We start from the raw sequence: 20,075 nt of genomic DNA, 5'->3' as shown, positions 1-20,075 counted from the left end.
CGGACTAATCTCTTTTTTTATATTTTTAGTTTCACCTTCAACACGAATTCACAATAGCATCAAAATGAATCAATTCTATTGTTGTTCTATTCCGATTTCTCATACACCGCAAATGTTGGTCTTTCAAGTCGCGCTGCTCTTAAAATGCGAATATTTTTGTCATCACGAATTGATTTGCACACACAGCGTACACGCAGTCACAACAAGCTATGCAACCAAACATACAGCAAAAATAAATACTGTACAAATATTGCACAAACATGTACAGTATATATTTTGTATGTTTGGTTGCATATCCCTACTAATATTATAAATGCGAAAGTCCTGATGTTTGTTACACATTCACGCAAAAACTACTTAACCGATCATCATGAAAATTTGTACACATATTCTTAGTGGTCCCCGAATGGTTATAGGCTACTTTTTATTTAATAAAAAAAATTATTTTTTAAATAAAATAAAGAAATAGTTTAGCCAATAATATCTCTGCATCTGGCTATTTGACTACTTTAACGCCATCTAGCATTCCAGCAATGAAGCTCAAACCTAAGTACTATAGTACCATCACACTGTATTATCACACTGTATTACCGACAGCTACGTCAACATCAAATCCAATTGACTACACTATGGAGACTGTACACTATACTTCTTACTTACTTACTTCTTCTGTGACATAAAATCATGTTTTCCTAACTCTACTGTATGTTATTGTTCGTTGTGCGTAGCAAATGCATGCGATATTGTTATATTTAGTTTCGAATTGGGTTAATTGTAAATTTCGCTGGTTTTGACTTCTTGAGTTACCGCACGCACGCGTATCGCATGCAGACAAATTGATTTATCGAAACGGGTCCGTGTAGCGATAAAAGTGTCTGCGTCGTGCACATCGCACACAAAAATGTCGCCAGAAAAGTATGTCTTCCTTCATTCCGAAAGCGATTATGCTCGCTTTTAAATTTCTTTTATCGTCCGCTGGCTTTTGTGTAAGTTGTAAGTTGTTGCACTACCTGCAGTCTAAGTAAGTACTTACAATTCACAGGTACCGCCCGCACAGTCCATACATCAATTAGTATTGCAAATATTACCCGCAGTTGAAGGTAATAATGTTCGGTCGCAAGCCGGTGCTGACAGTAATTCTCCTTTGCAAGTCGGAGGGCAAACTTTTGCGTCTGCGGTCGACTTTGCACTTGCATCGAACGTCGCCGGCTGTAAATTCGGCATTTTGACGCGCTACGTTAGATTACTGCAAATGGCGGACATTTTAATTTTACGTGCACATCATGCGCATGCGTCGGAAGTGGAAGTATCGTGTTTGTGTGATAAAATTAGATTTATGATGGGATATCTTTGGTTTTATGACGAATACAATTTGAATCACGAAATTACACGCCGAAAACATTTGTAATGATATGTATTCCATTTATAAGTGGAAAGTAAATGAGTTTTATGCTGCTTTGTTTGCTGGTTTTTGATTGTCTCGTTTAAACGCTTCAAATTAATTCGTGTTTTGTTCGTTTTAATCATCGTTTTGTTTTACAACATGTTCGAAATGATTTTAATTAATTTTTTTTATAATATTTCTATGAATAGTTTTGGATTTTGTAGGTTAGGAAACATAACCTCCATTAATTTCTATTTTATTGCATATTTTACATCGCAAATAATTAGAATTTAATATTTTAGCACCTTGCACACGTTTAATTAAGGTGTTTCTAATAAATGCAGCTGCAAATTGACGTTGACGTTTTTAATTACGAAGAGAAAATCTGAAATCTCGACGTAGAGCGCTGATTTTTGATGTTTAAGTAAAACGCACGCAAAAATGAATTTACTTTGCGGATATATTTACCATTTATATTTATATTCCGACGGTGTGTGGTGATTGAACGAGTGCACGTTACTTACGCGTATTACGTTCGGGTAATTTCCTGCAATCGTGCGCATTTACTTTTCAATAAACGCGCCGCCATTAAAACGGTAATCCGTGAAGGTAAACAGCGGCGCGCCTGCGAAGACGTTCTATTATGGATTTTCACATGAATATGAATACATATTATGGATACACGTCAATTAGAATTAATAAGCGTGTGCAAACTACTTTATATGCAACGTAACACTTGCTAATTTTGTATTTACAGCGATATTTAACAAAAAAAACATATTTTTCAATAAAAAAAATGTTTAAAGTCGTATAACTCACTTGTTTAAAAAGACAGGAAATTGATTTAAATGTCATTTAAAAGATAATTTAAAGGAGATTTAAGTAAAAAAGAAAAAGAAATTTATAATTTTGTACTTATTAACAAAAACAACAAGAAAACATAAAATTTTCAATCAAAAAATTTTAAACTTTTATAATTCACTTGCTTATAACAACAGGAAATTGATTTTCATGTAATTTAAAAGAGAATTTAAAGAAGATTCAAGTAAAAAAAGAAAAAGTAATTTATGTTTTGAATTTTGGTATTTATTAACAAAAACAACAAAAAAAAACAACATTTTCAATCAAAAATCTTTAAATTCTTATAATTCACTTGTTTAAAATGACAGGAAATTGGTTAAAATGGCATTTAAAAGAGAATTTAAATGAGATTTAAGTAAAAAGGCAAAAAAGATTTATATTTTAAATTTTGGTATTTATTGACAAAAAACAACAAGAAAACCAAAATTTTCAATCAAAAATTTTTAAATTCTTATAATTCACTTGCTTAAAATGACAGGAAATTGATTCTAATGTAATTTAAAAAAGAATTTAAAGAAGATACAAGTTAAAAACAAAAAATAATTTTTTTCTCTAAATTTTTATATTTATTAACAAAAAAACAACAAAAAAACACAAAATATTTCATTATTTGTGCTCTATAAATTTCAAATCGTGAAATATAATCCTCTTAAACTTAATTTTTAATTACTTTTACTACACTAAATATTAATACAAGAATAACATCAAACAACTACATAAATTTACTATTTTGTTCATTCCGACACTAAACAAAAACGAAAACAAAACTGAAACACAAAAACAATGCAATTAATAATTAGATCCAACAAGAACAATAAATAATTAACACTAATGGATAATTTTTAGGTTAAAGCTAATATTAAGTCGTACATTGGCGGCCATTTTGTAAACAAAGACCTGAGATTCAAGCAGCGATGAGAGACGTAATTATCAAATGCCTGCGCGCCAAGATCAATGGATAATTGCATCTGCATTGAGCTGTCAAGCACGGCGCTTGACTTATCTCATACAGATAAGTAATTAAGATCATTTAACGCGATTTCCAACTGTGCGGGCACTCCAGTTGTGTTCATTTTTAAAGATTTGCGAAAGTGTGCTAGTGTATTATCAATTTCTTTTTTCTCTTCTCTTTTTTCAGTTTAACCATAATAAAACTGATTGTAATTTGGTATCGTTGGGGATTGTGGTACGGCCACTTTGGATTTGCGTTTATTGGTCTTCTTTTTCTTCTTCTTATTCGTGGTGTTTGTGGTGGTTTTCTGGCGTTTTTTGCAGTAATCAATGCCGTCCGGCACGCAATTTTTGACCATCAGCGTGGCGGTGGCCATTCGGGCCGTGCGCGTTCGCGTGACGGTGATCGTCGACGTCTGATACACCCGCATCCGGGTGTAATGGGGCAGCATGTCTTCGAGTCGATCCAGCCGATCTTCGATTAATAAATCGTTCATTTTTTCCGCGCTCGGCTTGATTAGCTTGCGTGCGTGTAGTTCCGGCGTCGCTTCGTTGACTTCTTCATCTTCATCATTGACATCCGATTGCAAATGGCCACCCAAAGCGACATCTCTCGCAATTCTATGATAACTAGGCGTTTCACTGCCATGAATATGAACATTTTCCGGACGTGTGCCTACGTCTTTTAAATTCTTATACGCATTAATCTCATCTTTGATTTTTTTATATTGTTCCTCTTCGAGTTGGGCGCGTGAGGATTTGGACACGCGATTGTTGACAAAGTACTCCTTCGTGATGATGTGATCATTGGAGTACTTTTTTGTTGCGGTCGTATTACTCCCGACGGAATCCTTTTTACACGGCGGTTTCTTTTTGCCGGTCGATTTGATGCATACTGGGTTGCGTGCCACGTACTTGGTCACCACATTGATCACCTTCGTTGTAATGGCGGGCGTTGGTTTGATTATATGCGCGAGCGGAATGTTTGGAATCGGTACGTTGTTCACGTAGGGCATCTTCAACGATGGTAACTGATCCAGGTAATTCAACGGGTTGAAAAACTGCGGCTGGCATTGATTGTAAATGTTTGGATGTGCGAGGATTATCGCCGTGATTGCCGATAACAACACAACAGAAAATTGCATGATAAATTTTTTATTATAGGCAAACAAACACACACGAAATATTAATATTATAAAATTAATGTTTTGCTGGCGGTGTCGACGTGCGGACTGAAACGCAAACCGTAATTTCGTATTTTTATATTCACACGCCGCAGTAGCGCAGTAGGCTTTGCGGGAAAAGTGATCACAAGATCAGGTCCCGAGAAGAAGTAGAGGAAGTAGAGGTAAATAACAAGTGCTATCCAATGCTAAACGACTTACTTTATGCACTAACCTTACGCATCTGCAAGAAAGTAAATGATAATCAACACAAAACGCGACTTTATTTAAATCTGTCGTTAAACTTTTTGTTTGTTTGCGCAAAACAAACAAAAGTTGTGCATTGTGAGTTGAAATATTCTGCGCACGACTTGTGCGCTAGTTGAGACATCGGCTAATTTCTTAATTATTCATTACTTTACATTCTGTGCAGATGAGAAGAGAAATTGAACAACGTGGATGGATATAATCAAGAGATAAATTTATTTCAGAAAAATATTCGGTTGTATAAAATCTAGAGATAGGTGAGTATACAATGTGTGTGGATTTAAAGTGGTAATGGTTGGGTCTGAATTCGGCCGGCGGGCACCTCGAGATTGTTGTGAACTTCTTGCGCCGCATCGCTTTCGGCGCTCTCCAAGTTGGTGGGTTTCGGGAATGAGCTCATGGTGGTTGTGGGCACAACCGTGGCCGTCACGACCGACGTCGGCTTTATGTCCAGCAGCGGCGGTGTCTGCGACGGGCAGAGGCTGAGGTCCATCGGCAGACGTGAGGGTTTACATCCCTTCACTGAGAACGTGACCACGGTGCGCGGGTCCAGCACGGTTGTTGTACGCATCTGCATCGCCGTCACCGTCACGGTCGGCGCGTAGATACCGAAATACTCGCCCCAACCCAATGGGGTGGTATGGATCGATGGGATTACTTCGTGATTTATTTCCTCCCTAATAAATTCACATGCACAGATTTTATAATAATAATAAATTTGATGTTTTTTTGTGTAGATTTTTGTTACTTACTTAGCATATCCGCCGAGGAATCTTGGAAACTCTTCCAGGTTTCGTACATTTCGGCATGGCGGGAGACTGGGTTCAACTTGAACGCAGGAGGATGGAATTAGGGACGTGACCATCTGCGGGACAATCTCGGTGCTCGTGTAGCGATATCCAAACCAACGTCCCTCGCGATTCCCGTCGCGGAATGGATCGCCGCGGGGAACTTGCTTGCCGCTTGCAAACACCACTAAAGTGCACAAATATATCGCGTACTTGGACATTCTGCCTCGGAATAAACTTCGTCTGCACCTTGCGAGCGCCTTTTATATTAACTTGCTTAGGAATGCGCCCCTCAAGAACGAAAATACAATGTCTAACAGCCCAACAGGTACGTGTTTTTTTCGTTTTGTTTGTGGGGGTGCAAGGTACAATCATAAAGAGTTTTTTGTTATGAATGGATAAGAATGAAACAGGTTCTTAGTAAACTAAAGTTTTGTTAGGACCGGTGTTACCTATGAAAGAAAAACGGAATTCTTTGTATTTTACGCATAAATTTTAAAGCTTAAAAGAAAATCTTGATAAATAGACTCAGGGTAAAAAATAAAACATGTAATAAACATAAAATTTATAGTTTTATTATGGTAATTCATCATATTTTCGAAAATATTTACCATTTTTATTTCAATGTTGTGTTTTAATGTATGCAACCAAATATACATCAAAAAGTTTAGGCTGCCTATGGTACAACTTGAAAATCGATAGAAATGTCAGCTGAGCGGGCCACGATGACAGAGTAAAACCGTGACCTCCACAACGACTCGACGAAAAGAAAAATTCGCCGCGATGGGCACGAATTAAATCATGATTACCAAGCATTTCTAAGCAGCACGGTGCGCGCACAAGCAGATTCATCGAGTGCGTCGCGCAACCTGAAATCATGTGTTAAATTGTTGCTGTTATCTTTTCCAAACAAACAAATAATTTGACTTCGTTTCTCGAGTGCAATAAACGCAGTTAGCTTGGAACAGTTCAAACAAAAGAAGAAACAATCATGATGAGCATGAAGTCTATCTGGAGTTCAATGTTTGCACCCAGGTTAATTAAATTGCATGGCAATGGCCAGGTTGAGGTGAGCTTGTTTTTTCAAATTTAAATTCATTTTATTAATTTATTAAATCATTTTTTAGAAAGTGTATGAACCCAACGCCTTGGAAAACCTGGGCGATCGCGTACTGCAATCAGTAAGTAACCAATTAATTATTGTTTAATTACTCAGGAGCATAATAAAGATTAATTAAGTACAGCTAGTTAAAAAATTAAACCCACAATTTATTTTGATTGATTTTTTGCATTACGAAACATTTTAAAAAACAATTTTTCATGTTTTTTAATGAATTATTGATGTTTTCCTTCTGCAGATATATTTTATGTGGAAGTTAGGAGTTTATACTTCACCACTTCTTGTTGGCTTCTTATACCGACGCGGATATTTCGAATATGATGGTTGTATCACTCTTACAAAGGTCGCTGGATTAATTGGAGGCATTTTGGCTGTTTCCTATGTCATACGCAGTTTGGGCCGATCGACTAATCCGATGTATCAGAAATTTGTAAAAACCCTGAGTGATGCACAGAACAATCTTACACCAGACACCAAACAGAAGATGGCACAGTTTGATTTCGAATTCTATGCGTGGCCAGTCGAGTTTAAGTACAATGAACTTGATAAGTAAGTTTTAAAACATACAGTGTAGCCTCTTTATCACGTTATAGCGAGGTAACTTTACATCAAGGAACAGAAAATAACAAATATTGAGATTTTAAAGAAGCTACACTGTTTTCATAACTATGATATTCATTCTAACAAAAAAAAAATCGTAATTTTTAAGGGACGATGTTCGATCTCGTCAATATATCACGAAAAATCAGACATCCCGCGGTGTCCTGCAGGTTGGCAGTTCACTACCCTGCCATATCCTGGGATATTTAGCTGTACACACCTTTGGAATTCGATTAATTTATCCTGGATCACTATCAATATTTAACAACTTGATATGTAAGCAAATATTGAATATTTTGATGTTTTTTTTACTATCTAATTTCTTGTACTCTTTATGCATTAGATCAAACGTTAATCCAAGGAAGATCTCGTCTGATTGATGTAAATAATGGTCAACGGTATAAACTAGAAACAAAAGACGAGAACCAAATTGATTCGATGTTTATCGATCGTCGTAACACTGGAAATTCCAACGGTAGCACTTTGGTTGTTTGCTGTGAGGGCAACGCTGGATTTTACGAAATTGGAATTGCATGCACGCCGATTTCGATGGGATATTCAGTCCTAGCATGGAATCATCCTGGCTTTGCAGGCAGTTCCGGTAAACCATATCCACCACAAGAACTAAATGCAATTGACGCTGTTATGCAATTCGCGATCAAAAAACTTGGTTTTCGCGTGGAGAATATTTTAGTTTTCGGTTGGAGTATTGGAGGATTCACGTCAACGTGGGCAGCTATGAATTATCCAGACATTAAAGGACTTGTTAGTTTATTTAATTGTAAAATTTATGTTTTTTTTTTTAATTATTTATTTGCAGATATTAGACGCGTCGTTTGATGATATCCTACCGCTGGCGATTAATACGATGCCATCATGGTCAGAATCGATTGTTCGCTTGGCTATCAGAGAACACGTCAATTTGAACAACGCCGAACAATTAATCAAATATCCCGGCCCGGTTCTAATCATACGTCGTACCGAAGATGAAGTAATTTGTTTAGAGTAAGCTGTTTGTATCTTCTTATCTCTTGTATGCAACTAAAAGATTAATTCACAGGCCTGGCGATGTGAGCACTAATCGCGGTAATAATTTGCTCATGAAGATGTTACTCTATCGCTATCCGATCATCTTCGGTCAGTATCAACAAACCATAGTACAAGAATACCTCGCGTTGGCTCGTCCCAGCGCGCAGGATCAGTACCTCGCGAAAGTTGGCTACAACAACGACGCGTCGAGTAATTACGTCGAGCAGTACATGTCCCAACATCCCAAGGTGTATCCATCGCGTCTCGGTGAAGATATGAAGGACGAGGATGTACGCGCAAAGGTGGCGCTGTTTTTGGTGCGAAAGCACTTCAAGGACTACAAGGCAACCCACTGTACCCCGCTACCAGCAGACATGTTTCAACTTCCTTGGGAAGTGGACGATTTCGTGTTTACATAAACACACTAATAAGCATAGTTTTATTGTATTCTGTTTTGGTTTCTTTGTGGGTGCGTGCGGTGTAGGAAAATGACATTACTTAAGACTTAAGGATGTATCAGACTATATTTATGTTAACCTTTACAATTTTGAACGGCGGGACATAAAGTTCATCATATTTGTGAGAAAGTACTCAGAGGTCTGGCATTCTAATAAGACTTTCGCCTCCCTCTCAGCACATTCAAGCAAGTTATGAATTAAATTATCAGTCATCAACTTTTTGTTGTACATGAGTTGCTCCAGAGGCAACTCACTAAGTTCCTGGATTAGGTTTTTAATGGTAATGTCAATATCAATTTTATGGACAATTTTTGACACCAGATTGTATGCTTTTGCTTCATCAGCAGTGATTTTATGGCCCAGGAGTAATACTTCTGTGGCTTTACTCTTGCCTAGAATCCTTGGGATCAGATAACTGCCGCAACCTTCAATACACAGTCCTAGTTTAACAAAAGGAGCAGAAAATGTGGCTGTGTTTGATGCATAGACAATGTCTGAGAGGCCTGCCAGTGTGAAGCCAATTCCTATTGCTGGACCATTCACCACTGAGACGATTAGTTTAGGGTATTTTAACAGGGCGGTGATCATCTTGACGAATTTCCTGTTGAACTCTAAGGTAATTTGCTCCATGTCCATGTCTCCATCCATTTTTATTGATAAATCATTGCCACTGGTGAAGTATTCATCTTTGCCGGTGAATATCGTCCCAATTATGTTGTCATCAGTCGCATCTTTGTTTAAGATATCAGCGATTTCATTGTATGCATCAACAGAGATGGCGTTTTTCTTCTTGGTGTTGCAGAACTTAATCAGGCGAACTTTGTTTATTACTTGGATCTCCAAACCGAACTTCATCTTGGATAGGTTTCAACTAAACTTGGAGATCAGTGGAATGAGTATGCAATAAAAATTAATAATAATCATTTGTAGACTATGAACTGTGATGATAATGGAGTCACTTAACAACTCAACACTTGAAACACTTGTTTGATTGACTTCAGCTGATTTTTGGAGTATGTTTAGTGGTATACCTAAAATGCCCTTCAAAAGTGGACAATTTTATGGTGGATACTAAAAATTAATAGCAGGAAGAATATAAGAGCAAATTGTATTTTAATTTTATTGATAACCAATTAACAATTATAAAATACAATTTAATACAGATTTCATGTATCTAGCGACATCTTCTGACAATATGTAAACAATTTATCTAGGACAACTTATCAGCTGTGACAATTGCACTATGCATTGAAAACTATACGCCCACACGCATAAACATTCTTATTCTAAACAATGAACATTGTACACTAGTTTAAACAATCACCATGGCTTCCTCACCCTCATCGGTCGCATCTTGCTGCATTTCTAGAGTCTCTGGCGACGACAGCTCTGAAGACAACGTGTTGCCAGAAACTTTACAAAATCAACAAATATATCTAGCTTTAAACAAGGTACATAGCAATAAAAACCATAGTTACCTACATATACTAAACATACAACAATTAATCAAGTATTTGTGTTTCAATAGGAAGCCACTGAAGAAGAACTTGAAACTGCAGTAGCAAAATGTAAAGAACTAGTACTGGAATGTGATAATCTATCGCCAGAACGCAAATGGTTAGTACGGCATCTCATTGAGCTCCGATTACGGCTGCAGGAATGGCGAGAGGCAAAAGATGACCCACAGTATGTGATTTAAATCTAAATTTACTATAACTGTATATAAAATTAGAGTTGGCTGTTGTAGACATCCAAGAAATCGAAGTGGCATATCCAAAAGAACAATAAAAGGCCACCATTTTGTTCTACAATCAATCATTAAGAGAGGAATCAGTAAGGACTGTGATCACTGTACAGGTACCATTTGGTAAGCACAATAAACACATTCTTCAACAAAAGTTCGCAAAGTAGCTATATTTAACTTTATCTTTAGGAATTTTGTACAAGCTTGGTACTTGTGCGATGATTGTGGCTTCAACTCTCATCACAAATGCTTGTCTTCCATAATCCGCGAATGCGCGCACGTCACCGCCACCGAGCAAGGCCAATACGAGTTCAAAATCTGCCCGGAAATCGGCCTCTCCGCCCAAAAATATAAATGTGCCGAATGTAAAACCAGTTTACCAATCGGTAAGTCCCCTAAATTCCTTATAAACATCTTTAGTTAATATTTAAACATGTATTTCAATTGTATCAGCCTTACCTAAAGGAATATTATGCTTTGCTAGGTATTTATTCACAGGTAAAGTTAGTTTTGTGTGATTCCACGTCCAGATACAACCAAAAAATTAAAATATTTTGTTATATATAATAGGTAATACTTGGATAGAGTCCCAAACACGTCGTTGTGACTACACTGGCTTATATTATTGCTCTGGCTGCCACTGGGGCGGTGAAGCAGTCACCCCAGCGCGCATTATCCACAACTGGGACTTTGAACAGAAACCAGTTTGTCAGGCCACCCTGCAGTTAATCAAAGTAACCCTCACAAGGCCTATCATAAACTTAGAGAAACTCAACCCGAAACTATTCGCAATCGTACACGAGCTGGATTTAGTACGACGTACACGCATCGAGTTAAATTTAATGCGGAAATATTTACTGGTATGTCGCGAGGCGCAAAAAGATCATTTATTATGGAAAAGTGTAGATACACCACACCTAATTGAAACAACAGATCTCTATAGTCTTGTGGATCTTTATGAGGCCAGTAATGGTGAATTACCATCAAAATTACTGAACTGGGCATCGATTTTTATCAAACACATCAAAGAAACCTGTGAAGTGTGTCGTGGACGTGGCCACATATGCGAGATTTGCTTCAACGATGAAGTTTTATACCCGTTTGACACTTCTGCTGTGGTTTGTGAACAATGCAATGCTGTCCTGCATAAAATCTGCTTCTCCAGGACAAACGAATGCCCGAAATGTGTGCGTATCAAGAAGCGGTTAGAGAAACAGACTTTGTACCTATATGATGATGATGATGATTGTGATTAATGCTACAATAATGAAATCCACGTGCAAAATTAACGAGTTTATAATTTTCGATTAAATATTTAGTCGTATATAGTCAGGTCCCCCAAATATTTAAACAAATCAATATTAACAATACTACATATACATAGACTGCTGTGATATAACTAAATTATTTCTTAAGCATTGCTTCTTGATCCTGGGCGGTCATTTGGCCCAGTTTCTTGCCTATCCGCTCGTGGATGTCGAGAAATTTAGCGACGCAGCGGTCCAGGCAGACTGCTTCCCCTTTTACAAGTTCACTCTCAGAGTAGGCAGGTGCAATGCATTTTTTGTAGCAGGTCTGTGTGAGTCGGGTGTACAAGTCGGCCATCATTTCAATCTCCAGCTCCTGGATGAGCTGCATTTTATCGGCGTCGAGTTGCATCGCCATTTTGTGTTTTTGGTGTTTTTTGTTTCTGGTTAATCAAAACGACGATAGCTCTTCTCGTATTCGCCGACGTTGGATTTTCTAATTCGTTCTCGTACTTGCATAAGCTCGTAGCGTTTCTTGTCGATGTTACTCTTTGATAAGTAGAATGCGTATAATCCACCGAAAGTTACAGCAGCCCTTTAAAACGTAATATTAATTTCAATTTTCGATTTAAATTATAGGATTTGGATTGAAGGTTATGTCATTGGTTTTTTAATGTAAAAACGTGCAAGTAATATTTGATATGGAATAATGAGGGCACATACCAACAAATTCCTATTTTGCCACTTGTCCCCAATTTCATATTCAGTTGTTGCAGCATAGATGAATAATTCAGCGACTTTTATATATCACATTCCAGTTGAACCTACTACGAAATTGATTCAAGCAATGGAAAATGTGCAATGTTGATTGCGGTGATGTTATGTGATCGGGTCGCCATCTACCGTTTAGATTTAAACGATGTGCAGGTATAGTTCACAGACAATACTCTAGAACAGTCGTTTTGACCGCGTTGGTGAGTACGCACGCGTTCCTATTACAAGCCGTGTTTGTTTTTGATTGAAGATCGCCATCCATTGAAATTGCTAATAAGAAATTAATTTAAGCCTTTTAACATCTACGATGTGTTTGCTGCAAACTCCGGGGGACATCAGTTGAAGTTTGTCATCGTTCCATTGGCAGGTTTAACATTGAATTATTATTATTTAATTACTTTTCATGATTAATTATGTTTAATTATAACGGTCTTGTAATTGGAATTTATGGTCATTTGTATGTACGCATTCGGGATTTACACATTGTGAAATTATTCAGTACACATCATAGAATTGTTATCGTTTTTGGCTGCACTATCGGTGCGAAAACAAGTTTTCGCGTTCAAATCTTGCAGAGGCCGCGCGTTGCTGCCGACTACATTACTCGTATGTGCGCATATACCTATGTTTTAACTTTAATTATAAATTCCATGCTTCACTTTCTTTTCCTTAAATTGATTTAAATATGATACAACTTGATTTTTATTAATTGTATGATTTTATCATAATAGAAATTTGGCTGAATTTCGGGAACCATTTGTGCGATTTTAATGATTCTTTCAAGTTTAGATAAGAAGAGTCTTTTGCAGGAGGACCATTTTTTTATTAAATTGTAAGTATTGTGATTCTTTATCATCCCTATGACTTAGTTTTGCAATTTTCTAACGGGAAAGCAACAAAAATTGCATTTTGTGTTTTGAGACACTGATTTTTCTTGTTTTAGGGCTGTAAAAATTGAACGGGGATTTGCAGGAGGACCATTTTGCATTAAATTGTAAGTATTGTAATTCCTTAATCCCTATGATTTGAAATTCTATCACGGGAAAGCATTAAAAATTGCATTTTGTGTTTCGAGACACAGATTTTTCTTGTTTTAGGGCTGTCAAAATTGAACGGGAACCCGCAGGAAAGCCATTTTTGCATTAAATTGTAAGTGTTGTAATTCTTTATCATCCCTATGACTTAGTTTTGCAATTTTCTCACGGGAAAGCAATAACAATTGCATTTTTGTGTTTCCAGACACTCATTTTTCTTGTTTTAGGGCTGTAAGAATTGAACGGGAATTTGCAGGACCACCATTTTTTTATTAAATTGTAAGTATTGTAATTCTTTATCATCCCTATTATTTAGTTTTGCAATCTTCTAACGGGAAAGCAATAAATATTGCATTTTTGTGTTTTGAGACACTGATTTTTCTTGTTTTAGGGCTGTAAAAATTGAACGGGAATTTGCAGGAGGGCCATTTTTGCATTAAATTGTAAGTATTGTAATTCTTTATCATCCCTATGACTTAGTTTTGCAATTTTCTCACGGGAAAGCAATAAAAATTGCATTTTTGTGTTTCCAGACACTCATTTTTCTTGTTTTAGGGCTATAGAAATTGAACGGGAAAGCAATAAAAATTGCAGGAGGCACTGATTTTTCCATTTTTTGCAGGAGGGCCATTTTGCATTAAATTGTAAGTATTGTAATTCTTTATCATCCCTATGACTTAGTTTTGCAATTTTCTAACGGGAAAGCAATAAAAATTGCATTTTTGTGTTTCGAGACACTGATTTTTCTTGTTTTAGGGCTGTAAAAATTGAACGGGAATTTGCAGGAGGGCCATTTTTGCATTAAATTGTAAGTATTGTAATTCTTTATCATCCCTATGACTTAGTTTTGCAATTTTCTAACGGGAAAGCAATAAAAATTGCATTTTTGTGTTTCGAGACACTGATTTTTCTTGTTTTAGGGCTGTAAAAATTGAACGGGAATTTGCAGGACCACCATTTTTTTATTAAATTGTAAGTATTGTGATTCTTTATCATCCCTATGACTTAGTTTTGCAATTTTCTAACGGGAAAGCAATAAAAATTGCATTTTTGTGTTTTGAGACACTGATTTTTCTTGTTTTAGGGCTGTAAAAATTGAACGGGAATTTATGACCACCCATTTTTGCATTAAATTGTAAGTATTGTGATTCTTTATCATCCCTATGACTTAGTTTTGCAATTTTCTAACGGGAAAGTAATAAAAATTGCATTTTTGTGTTTCGAGGCACTGATTTTTCTTGTTTTAGGGCTGTAAAATTGAACGGAAATTTCGCAGGACCACCATTTTTATTAAAATTGTAAGTATTGTGATTCTTTTATCATCCCTATGACTTAGTTTTGCAATTTAATGGAAAAGCAATAAAATTGCATTTTTGTGTTTTGAGACACTGATTTTCTTGTTTTAGGCTGTAAAATTGAACGGAATCTCTACAGGAGGACCATTTTTTATTAAATCAGGTATTGTAATTTTTATCATCCCTAAGGACTTAGTTTTGCAATTTTCTTAACGGGAAAGCAATAAAATTGCATTTTTTGTGTTTCGAGACACTAATTTTTTCTTTTGTTTTAGGCTGTAAAAATTGAACGGGAATTTGCAGGATAATCATTTTGCATTAAATTGTAAGTATTGTAATTTTTATCATCCCTATGACGAAGTTTTGCAACTTTATCACGGGAATGGATTAAAAATTGCACTTTTTGTGTTTCTGAGACACTGATTTTTCTTGCTTCAGGGCTGTAAAAATTGAACAGGAAATGTGCAGGATGACCATTTTGCATTGAATTGTAAGTATTGTAATTTCTTATCATCCCTATAACTTAGTTTTGCAATTTTCAACGGGAAAGTAATAAAAAATTGCATTTTTGTGTTTTCGAGGCACTGATTTTTCTTGTTTTAGGGGCTGTAAAAATTGAACGGGAATTTGCAGGACCACCATTTTGCATTAAATTGTGGGCATTGTGATTCTTTATCATCCCTATGACTTAGTTTTGCAATTTTCTAACGGGAAAGTAATAAAATTGCATTTTTGTGTTTCGAGGCACCATTTTTCTTGTTTTAGGGCTGTAAAAATTGAATGGACTTTGTGGTGATGGCAATTTGCATTAAATTGTAAGTATTGTAATTTATCATCCCTATGACTTAGTTTTGCAACTTATCACGGAATGGATTAAAAATTGCACTTCTTTGTGTTTCGAGACACCGGGATTTTTCTTTTGTTTTAGGGCTGTAAAATGGAACGGAATTTGCAGGAGGACCATTATTTTATTAAATTGTAAGTATTGTGATTCTTTATCATCCCTATGACTTAGTTTTGCAATTTTCTCACGGGAAAGCAATAAAAATTGCATTTTTGTGATTCGAGACACTGATTTTTCTTGTTTTAGGGTACTGTCTGTATCATAAGTTTATTTTTCAAGTGTGTAGTAATGGGTTCAGTTCTATTATTATACCACGATTTTTTTAAGTTTCAGGGGGAGAATTTTTTAAACGAACAATAAATAAGGTAAATTATATTTGGAGAAAAATATTCAATGAAATGTTTTGTTATGTTTTATTATCTTACTAGCTGACCTGGCGAACTTCGTACCGCCTTATTTATTTTTTATTTATTTAAACTTTATTACACCAAAAAATAATATTGTACAAAAGGCGTACTTAATGCCGTAAGGCATTCTCTGCCAGTCACATCGCTAGCGACCCGCCCCGGCTTCGGCACGGAAGTAAAAACCGCATCAAAATCCGTTGCATAGTTTCAATGATTTAAGCATACAAAGGAATGCATGAGAAAGCGACTTCTTCCTTTTTCAAACAAAAACCTGTAAAATAAAAACTTTTAATAACCTTATTGTTAGTGCGGCGGGTATGTCACAAATTACCACAGATTACTATATAAGTCATGTGAAGTTTATATATGCGTTCTGAAATCTCACACATAGATGGCGCGACAACGGGAAACGGGTTTTATTTTTTTTCAATCTTCCCGAGACATTTTCCTAATATTTTTTTCCGTAAGAACCTTCTACAGAGTATTTGAAAACTGCAAAAAAAAAATCAGCCAAATCGGTCTAGCCGTTTTCATGTGATGGCTTGACCACGCGAAACGGGTTTCATTTTTATATATATAGATGTGACGCCACGGGCCAACAAACTCGGCACAGAGCGATATGACGCGGTGGGTCAGAATGATTGTTGCTATTCTAGTGCTTAGTTCACCTTGCGCTCTCGTGTACACGCGTTTTATTTTTTACGACTGTTTACTTGTATGTATTTTTAAAAGTTATTAATAAAACACTTATTACATTTATAATTTTATTCATACTTGCCTGATACCGGTTCCTACCGTTTTCAGTATTAAATAGTATGGCATATAACTTAAGTGCGTGGCGCAGGAATAACATAACTGTTGCTTGAATTGTGTTGTTGTTTTTTAAAATATGATAAAAGTAGAAACATAAATAGAAGAACCAAATAATAGTGATAAAACACCTGGGTACTGAGTGGAGACCTGCACCTGCTGGCATGCTAGCAGACACGGATCGAATCCTTCAGGTATAGAAGGCATTTTTCCCAAATATAAAAAATGACAGGGTGGTAATTTGGGTTGCATATATGAATTGCAACGAAATATAAGAGAAATTAAAAATACAAGTGAAGTCAATAAGAGAAGTAAGAGCAAATTGTTCGAGAACAGGGAAAAGGAGAATAAGGAGTTGGAGAGACGATAGAAGGAAGAGAAACAGAGTAGAGAAGAGGAGGAGATAGAAGAAAGAGAACAGGGGAGGATCAGATTTTAAATTTTTTGGCACGTGTCGTTATAAGATTGTTCACGGTCGATCTCCCAGAGCGCCTCCGGCGCCTGGTCGATCGCCCACCGCTTCGATTCCCATCCATTGCTCCCGGCCCATCCTACAGCTACGATGTTCTGCGCTTCATCCCCGAAATTATCAGGCATATCAACAATTTTTATGGTGGGGATCATCCTCGAGGGGGGAAACCTTTATAAGGACAACCTGAAGGACTTGTATACTACTTAAGTAAGTCGAGTAGAGATCTCGGACTAGTGTCGCCTCATGAGTAAAGGTGACAGAGTCTAAAAATATTTTATAAGTTCTGACCTGTAGCTGAAATGATAGAAGGGGTTCTCACACATAATATAAGTCACTATACCTTTAAACATTTCTTTATTAAAACATACATAGATACTAAAATACATAGTAGTTACAATATATCGTCCGCCATGTTGAAACATGTTTTACTATCTGCATACACTTGGTACTTGTTTGCGTGTACCAACTACAATGTTACAAATTAGACAATACATTACACCAACAAAATTTATCAAATTTTCGAGGATTATAATAGAAAATTAATATACAGGGTGTTACAAAAAGAAAATTATAATATTTAAAAACAAAACTACTTACATAAACAGTTTATGAAGATGCCCTCAGAGCGAAACATGTCAACTCAATACATAAAATGTAAATCCTGAAGAAATCACGTATAACTTTTAATAAATAAATATTTTTAAACTATACAATGGATTACGTATTCAACAATGAAAGTAATAGAACAATTAAAATGAAATTATTTCCTTATGAATAACAAGAAAAAGTGAATTCTTGAGTGTTACAAAAATAAAACACAAATACGAATTTTATTGTACGAATAAAACAATGAGCACCTTACACGACATAGGCTGCAGCGAGAGCAAAGAAACGCATCCGACGGCACGCGACAAACTTTAACATTTATTGTGTCAAACGGGATGAAGGCATAATTGATAGAGCAATCTATAAATTAATTGCAAATATGAATATAAGATGCAACGTACGAGTACGTGTGGCATCCTGTAGCGAGAGCCGAAGTAAGCAGCCGACGGCAGACAACAATCTTGAACAACGAGTATTGTAATGTGAACATTCAACGCGATAAAAGACAAATAATACAGCAATATATCAATCAATTTTAAATGTAAATATGTAACTATTATAAAAAATATACCTTGATGCAAAATAATTGTTTCGCTTTTGTAGTATCCAATCACTTATAGGCATATTAATTTCGCACATTACAGCCACGATGAAACACGCGCATAATATTAGAGTACGAAAATTATTAAATTCAAAATGTAGTTGATAACGTCTTTTTACATTAAATGAATATAATCGAAGAGTACCCGACGGCCGACGGTACTTGTAAACCGTGCACGCGTTAACCCTGCGAATATACAACCCGCGTTTAACAAACACCGCAAATCACCCTCGTGCAATCGAACGAATCAATTACAGATCAATTAGGAATATTACATAACAACGCGAAGAGAAATTAAGAAATTTAAAGGTTCGCTAAGCGCGCAGTTCACAGGACGATCAAAATTAGACTAACACCGTTTGCAAGCCGACCGCGTGTGCCGAGAATGTGGCGACGGGACACAAGTTGAAAAAGATAACAAAAACTTGTTTGTTTATAAATACAGATAGTAACAGTGTAAGATGCTACAACAATTCTACATAGTATTTATTATAAGGAACATAGACTGCAGATGCACCACGGCCGAAATACGTCGGCTTCACTAAAAGTAGTTACTCTACGCAATAAAAATAAACTAACAACACAATAAATAATGAATAATATAACTCGCGTTACGGAATTTTCTAGCTATAAATTTCAATACAGGGAGATACAAAATTAAATTCCGCATCTAACAAAATTATTCCCGACTTAAAATTAGACCGCGGTCGCGTGTTATAACAAAAAAACTACTATTCCTAGCACAACGAGTACAAATGCGTATACATATACACACAACTATCAATATAACTCGCGTAAAAAAATTTTCTAGCTATAAATTTCAATACAGGGAGATACAAAATTAAATTCCGCATCTAACAAAATTATTCCCGACTTAAAATTAGACCGCGGTCGCGTGTTATAACAAAAAAACTACTATTCCTAGCACAACGAGTACAAATGCGTATACACACAACTATCAATATAACTCGCGTAAAAAAATTTTCTAGCTATAAATTTCAATACAGGGAGATACAAAATTAAATTCCGCATCTTACAAAATTATTCCCGACTTAAAATTAGACCGCGGTCGCGTGTTATAACAAAAAAACTACTATTCCTAGCACAACGAGTACAAATGCGTATACATATACACACAACTATCAATATAACTCGCGTAAAAAATTTTTCTAGCTATAAATTTCAATACAGGGAGATACAAAATTAAATTCCGCATCTAACAAAATTATTCCCGACCTAAAATTAGACCGCGGTCGCGTGTTATAACAAAAAAACTACTATTCCTAGCACAACGAGTACAAATGCGTATACACACAACTATCAATATAACTCGCGTAAAAAAATTTTCTAGCTATAAATTTCGATACAGGGAGATACAAAATTAAATTCCGCATCTAACAAAATTATTCCCGACTTAAAATTAGACCGCGGTCGCGTGTTATAACAAAAAAACTACTATTCCTAGCACAACGAGTACAAATGCGTATACACACAACTATCAATATAACTCGCGTTACGGAATTTTCTAGCAATAAATTTCAATACAGGGAGATACAAAATTAAATTCCGCATCTAACAAAATTATTCCGCATTTACGGTAAGTTGCAATTCAAACCCCTA

General features: G+C 36.0%; 6 protein-coding genes and 2 long non-coding RNA genes across 10 annotated transcripts; 4 read left to right on the top strand and 4 right to left on the bottom strand.

Annotated features, from left to right (window-relative positions):
* Positions 1-4,854: 4,854 nt before the first annotated feature.
* On the bottom strand, positions 4,855-5,635 carry LOC135794182 (uncharacterized). The gene is made up of 2 exons (XM_065305365.1): positions 5,379-5,635; positions 4,855-5,303 (listed from the first exon to the last, which is right to left on the bottom strand). The coding sequence occupies exons 1-2, from the start codon at positions 5,633-5,635 to the stop codon at positions 4,907-4,909; spliced, it is 654 nt and encodes a 217-aa protein (XP_065161437.1). The 3' UTR covers positions 4,855-4,906.
* A 479-nt stretch (positions 5,636-6,114) lies between these two features.
* Positions 6,115-8,837, top strand: LOC135794175 (phosphatidylserine lipase ABHD16A). The gene is made up of 7 exons (XM_065305356.1): positions 6,115-6,483; positions 6,542-6,595; positions 6,773-7,083; positions 7,244-7,410; positions 7,478-7,899; positions 7,955-8,139; positions 8,195-8,837. Exons 1-7 carry the CDS (start codon positions 6,406-6,408, stop codon positions 8,580-8,582), a joined length of 1,605 nt encoding a protein of 534 aa, XP_065161428.1. The 5' UTR covers positions 6,115-6,405; the 3' UTR covers positions 8,583-8,837.
* Positions 8,669-9,618, bottom strand: LOC135794180 (enoyl-CoA delta isomerase 2). Its single transcript, XM_065305363.1, has one exon. The coding sequence runs from the start codon at positions 9,474-9,476 to the stop codon at positions 8,703-8,705; it is 774 nt and encodes a 257-aa protein (XP_065161435.1). The 5' UTR covers positions 9,477-9,618; the 3' UTR covers positions 8,669-8,702.
* A 184-nt stretch (positions 9,619-9,802) lies between these two features.
* On the top strand, positions 9,803-11,654 carry DEF8 (differentially expressed in FDCP 8 homolog). 3 transcript variants are annotated; one of them, XM_065305360.1, is made up of 6 exons: positions 9,803-10,072; positions 10,150-10,307; positions 10,369-10,488; positions 10,555-10,751; positions 10,819-10,863; positions 10,936-11,654. In XM_065305360.1, the coding sequence occupies exons 1-6, from the start codon at positions 9,947-9,949 to the stop codon at positions 11,619-11,621; spliced, it is 1,332 nt and encodes a 443-aa protein (XP_065161432.1). In that variant the 5' UTR covers positions 9,803-9,946; the 3' UTR covers positions 11,622-11,654. The 3 variants fall into 3 exon arrangements, with proteins under 3 accessions (XP_065161432.1, XP_065161431.1, XP_065161433.1); XM_065305359.1 differs by having other exon boundaries at positions 10,354-10,488; XM_065305361.1 differs by lacking the exon at positions 10,819-10,863 and having other exon boundaries at positions 10,354-10,488.
* Tim10 (translocase of inner membrane 10) lies at positions 11,644-12,030 on the bottom strand. Its single transcript, XM_065305367.1, has one exon. The coding sequence runs from the start codon at positions 12,028-12,030 to the stop codon at positions 11,770-11,772; it is 261 nt and encodes an 86-aa protein (XP_065161439.1). The 3' UTR covers positions 11,644-11,769.
* Positions 12,031-12,059: 29 nt separating this feature from the next.
* LOC135794184 (uncharacterized) lies at positions 12,060-12,497 on the bottom strand. The gene is made up of 2 exons (XM_065305368.1): positions 12,336-12,497; positions 12,060-12,207 (listed from the first exon to the last, which is right to left on the bottom strand). Exons 1-2 carry the CDS (start codon positions 12,389-12,391, stop codon positions 12,060-12,062), a joined length of 204 nt encoding a protein of 67 aa, XP_065161440.1. The 5' UTR covers positions 12,392-12,497.
* Positions 12,498-12,759: 262 nt separating this feature from the next.
* Positions 12,760-14,530, top strand: LOC135794185 (uncharacterized). Its single transcript, XR_010548822.1, has 7 exons — positions 12,760-12,992; positions 13,484-13,535; positions 13,648-13,699; positions 13,812-13,863; positions 14,177-14,228; positions 14,341-14,392; positions 14,505-14,530. It is a non-coding gene; the product is annotated as an uncharacterized lncRNA (long non-coding RNA).
* Positions 14,531-15,656: 1,126 nt separating this feature from the next.
* Positions 15,657-16,069, top strand: LOC135794012 (uncharacterized). The gene is made up of 2 exons (XR_010548770.1): positions 15,657-15,693; positions 15,806-16,069. It is a non-coding gene; the product is annotated as an uncharacterized lncRNA (long non-coding RNA).
* The last annotated feature ends 4,006 nt before the right edge of the window (positions 16,070-20,075 follow it).

Source organism: Atheta coriaria, unplaced genomic scaffold (genome assembly GCF_025399875.1).
Source record: "Atheta coriaria isolate IRGN ID8LTWV9N9 unplaced genomic scaffold, Caltech_Dcor_3.1 hic_scaffold_6_pilon, whole genome shotgun sequence".
Lineage (NCBI taxonomy): Eukaryota > Metazoa > Arthropoda > Insecta > Coleoptera > Staphylinidae > Dalotia > Dalotia coriaria.
The sequence above is the reverse complement of the archived record's forward strand: the minus strand, read 5'-3'. Positions and strand labels throughout refer to the sequence as shown.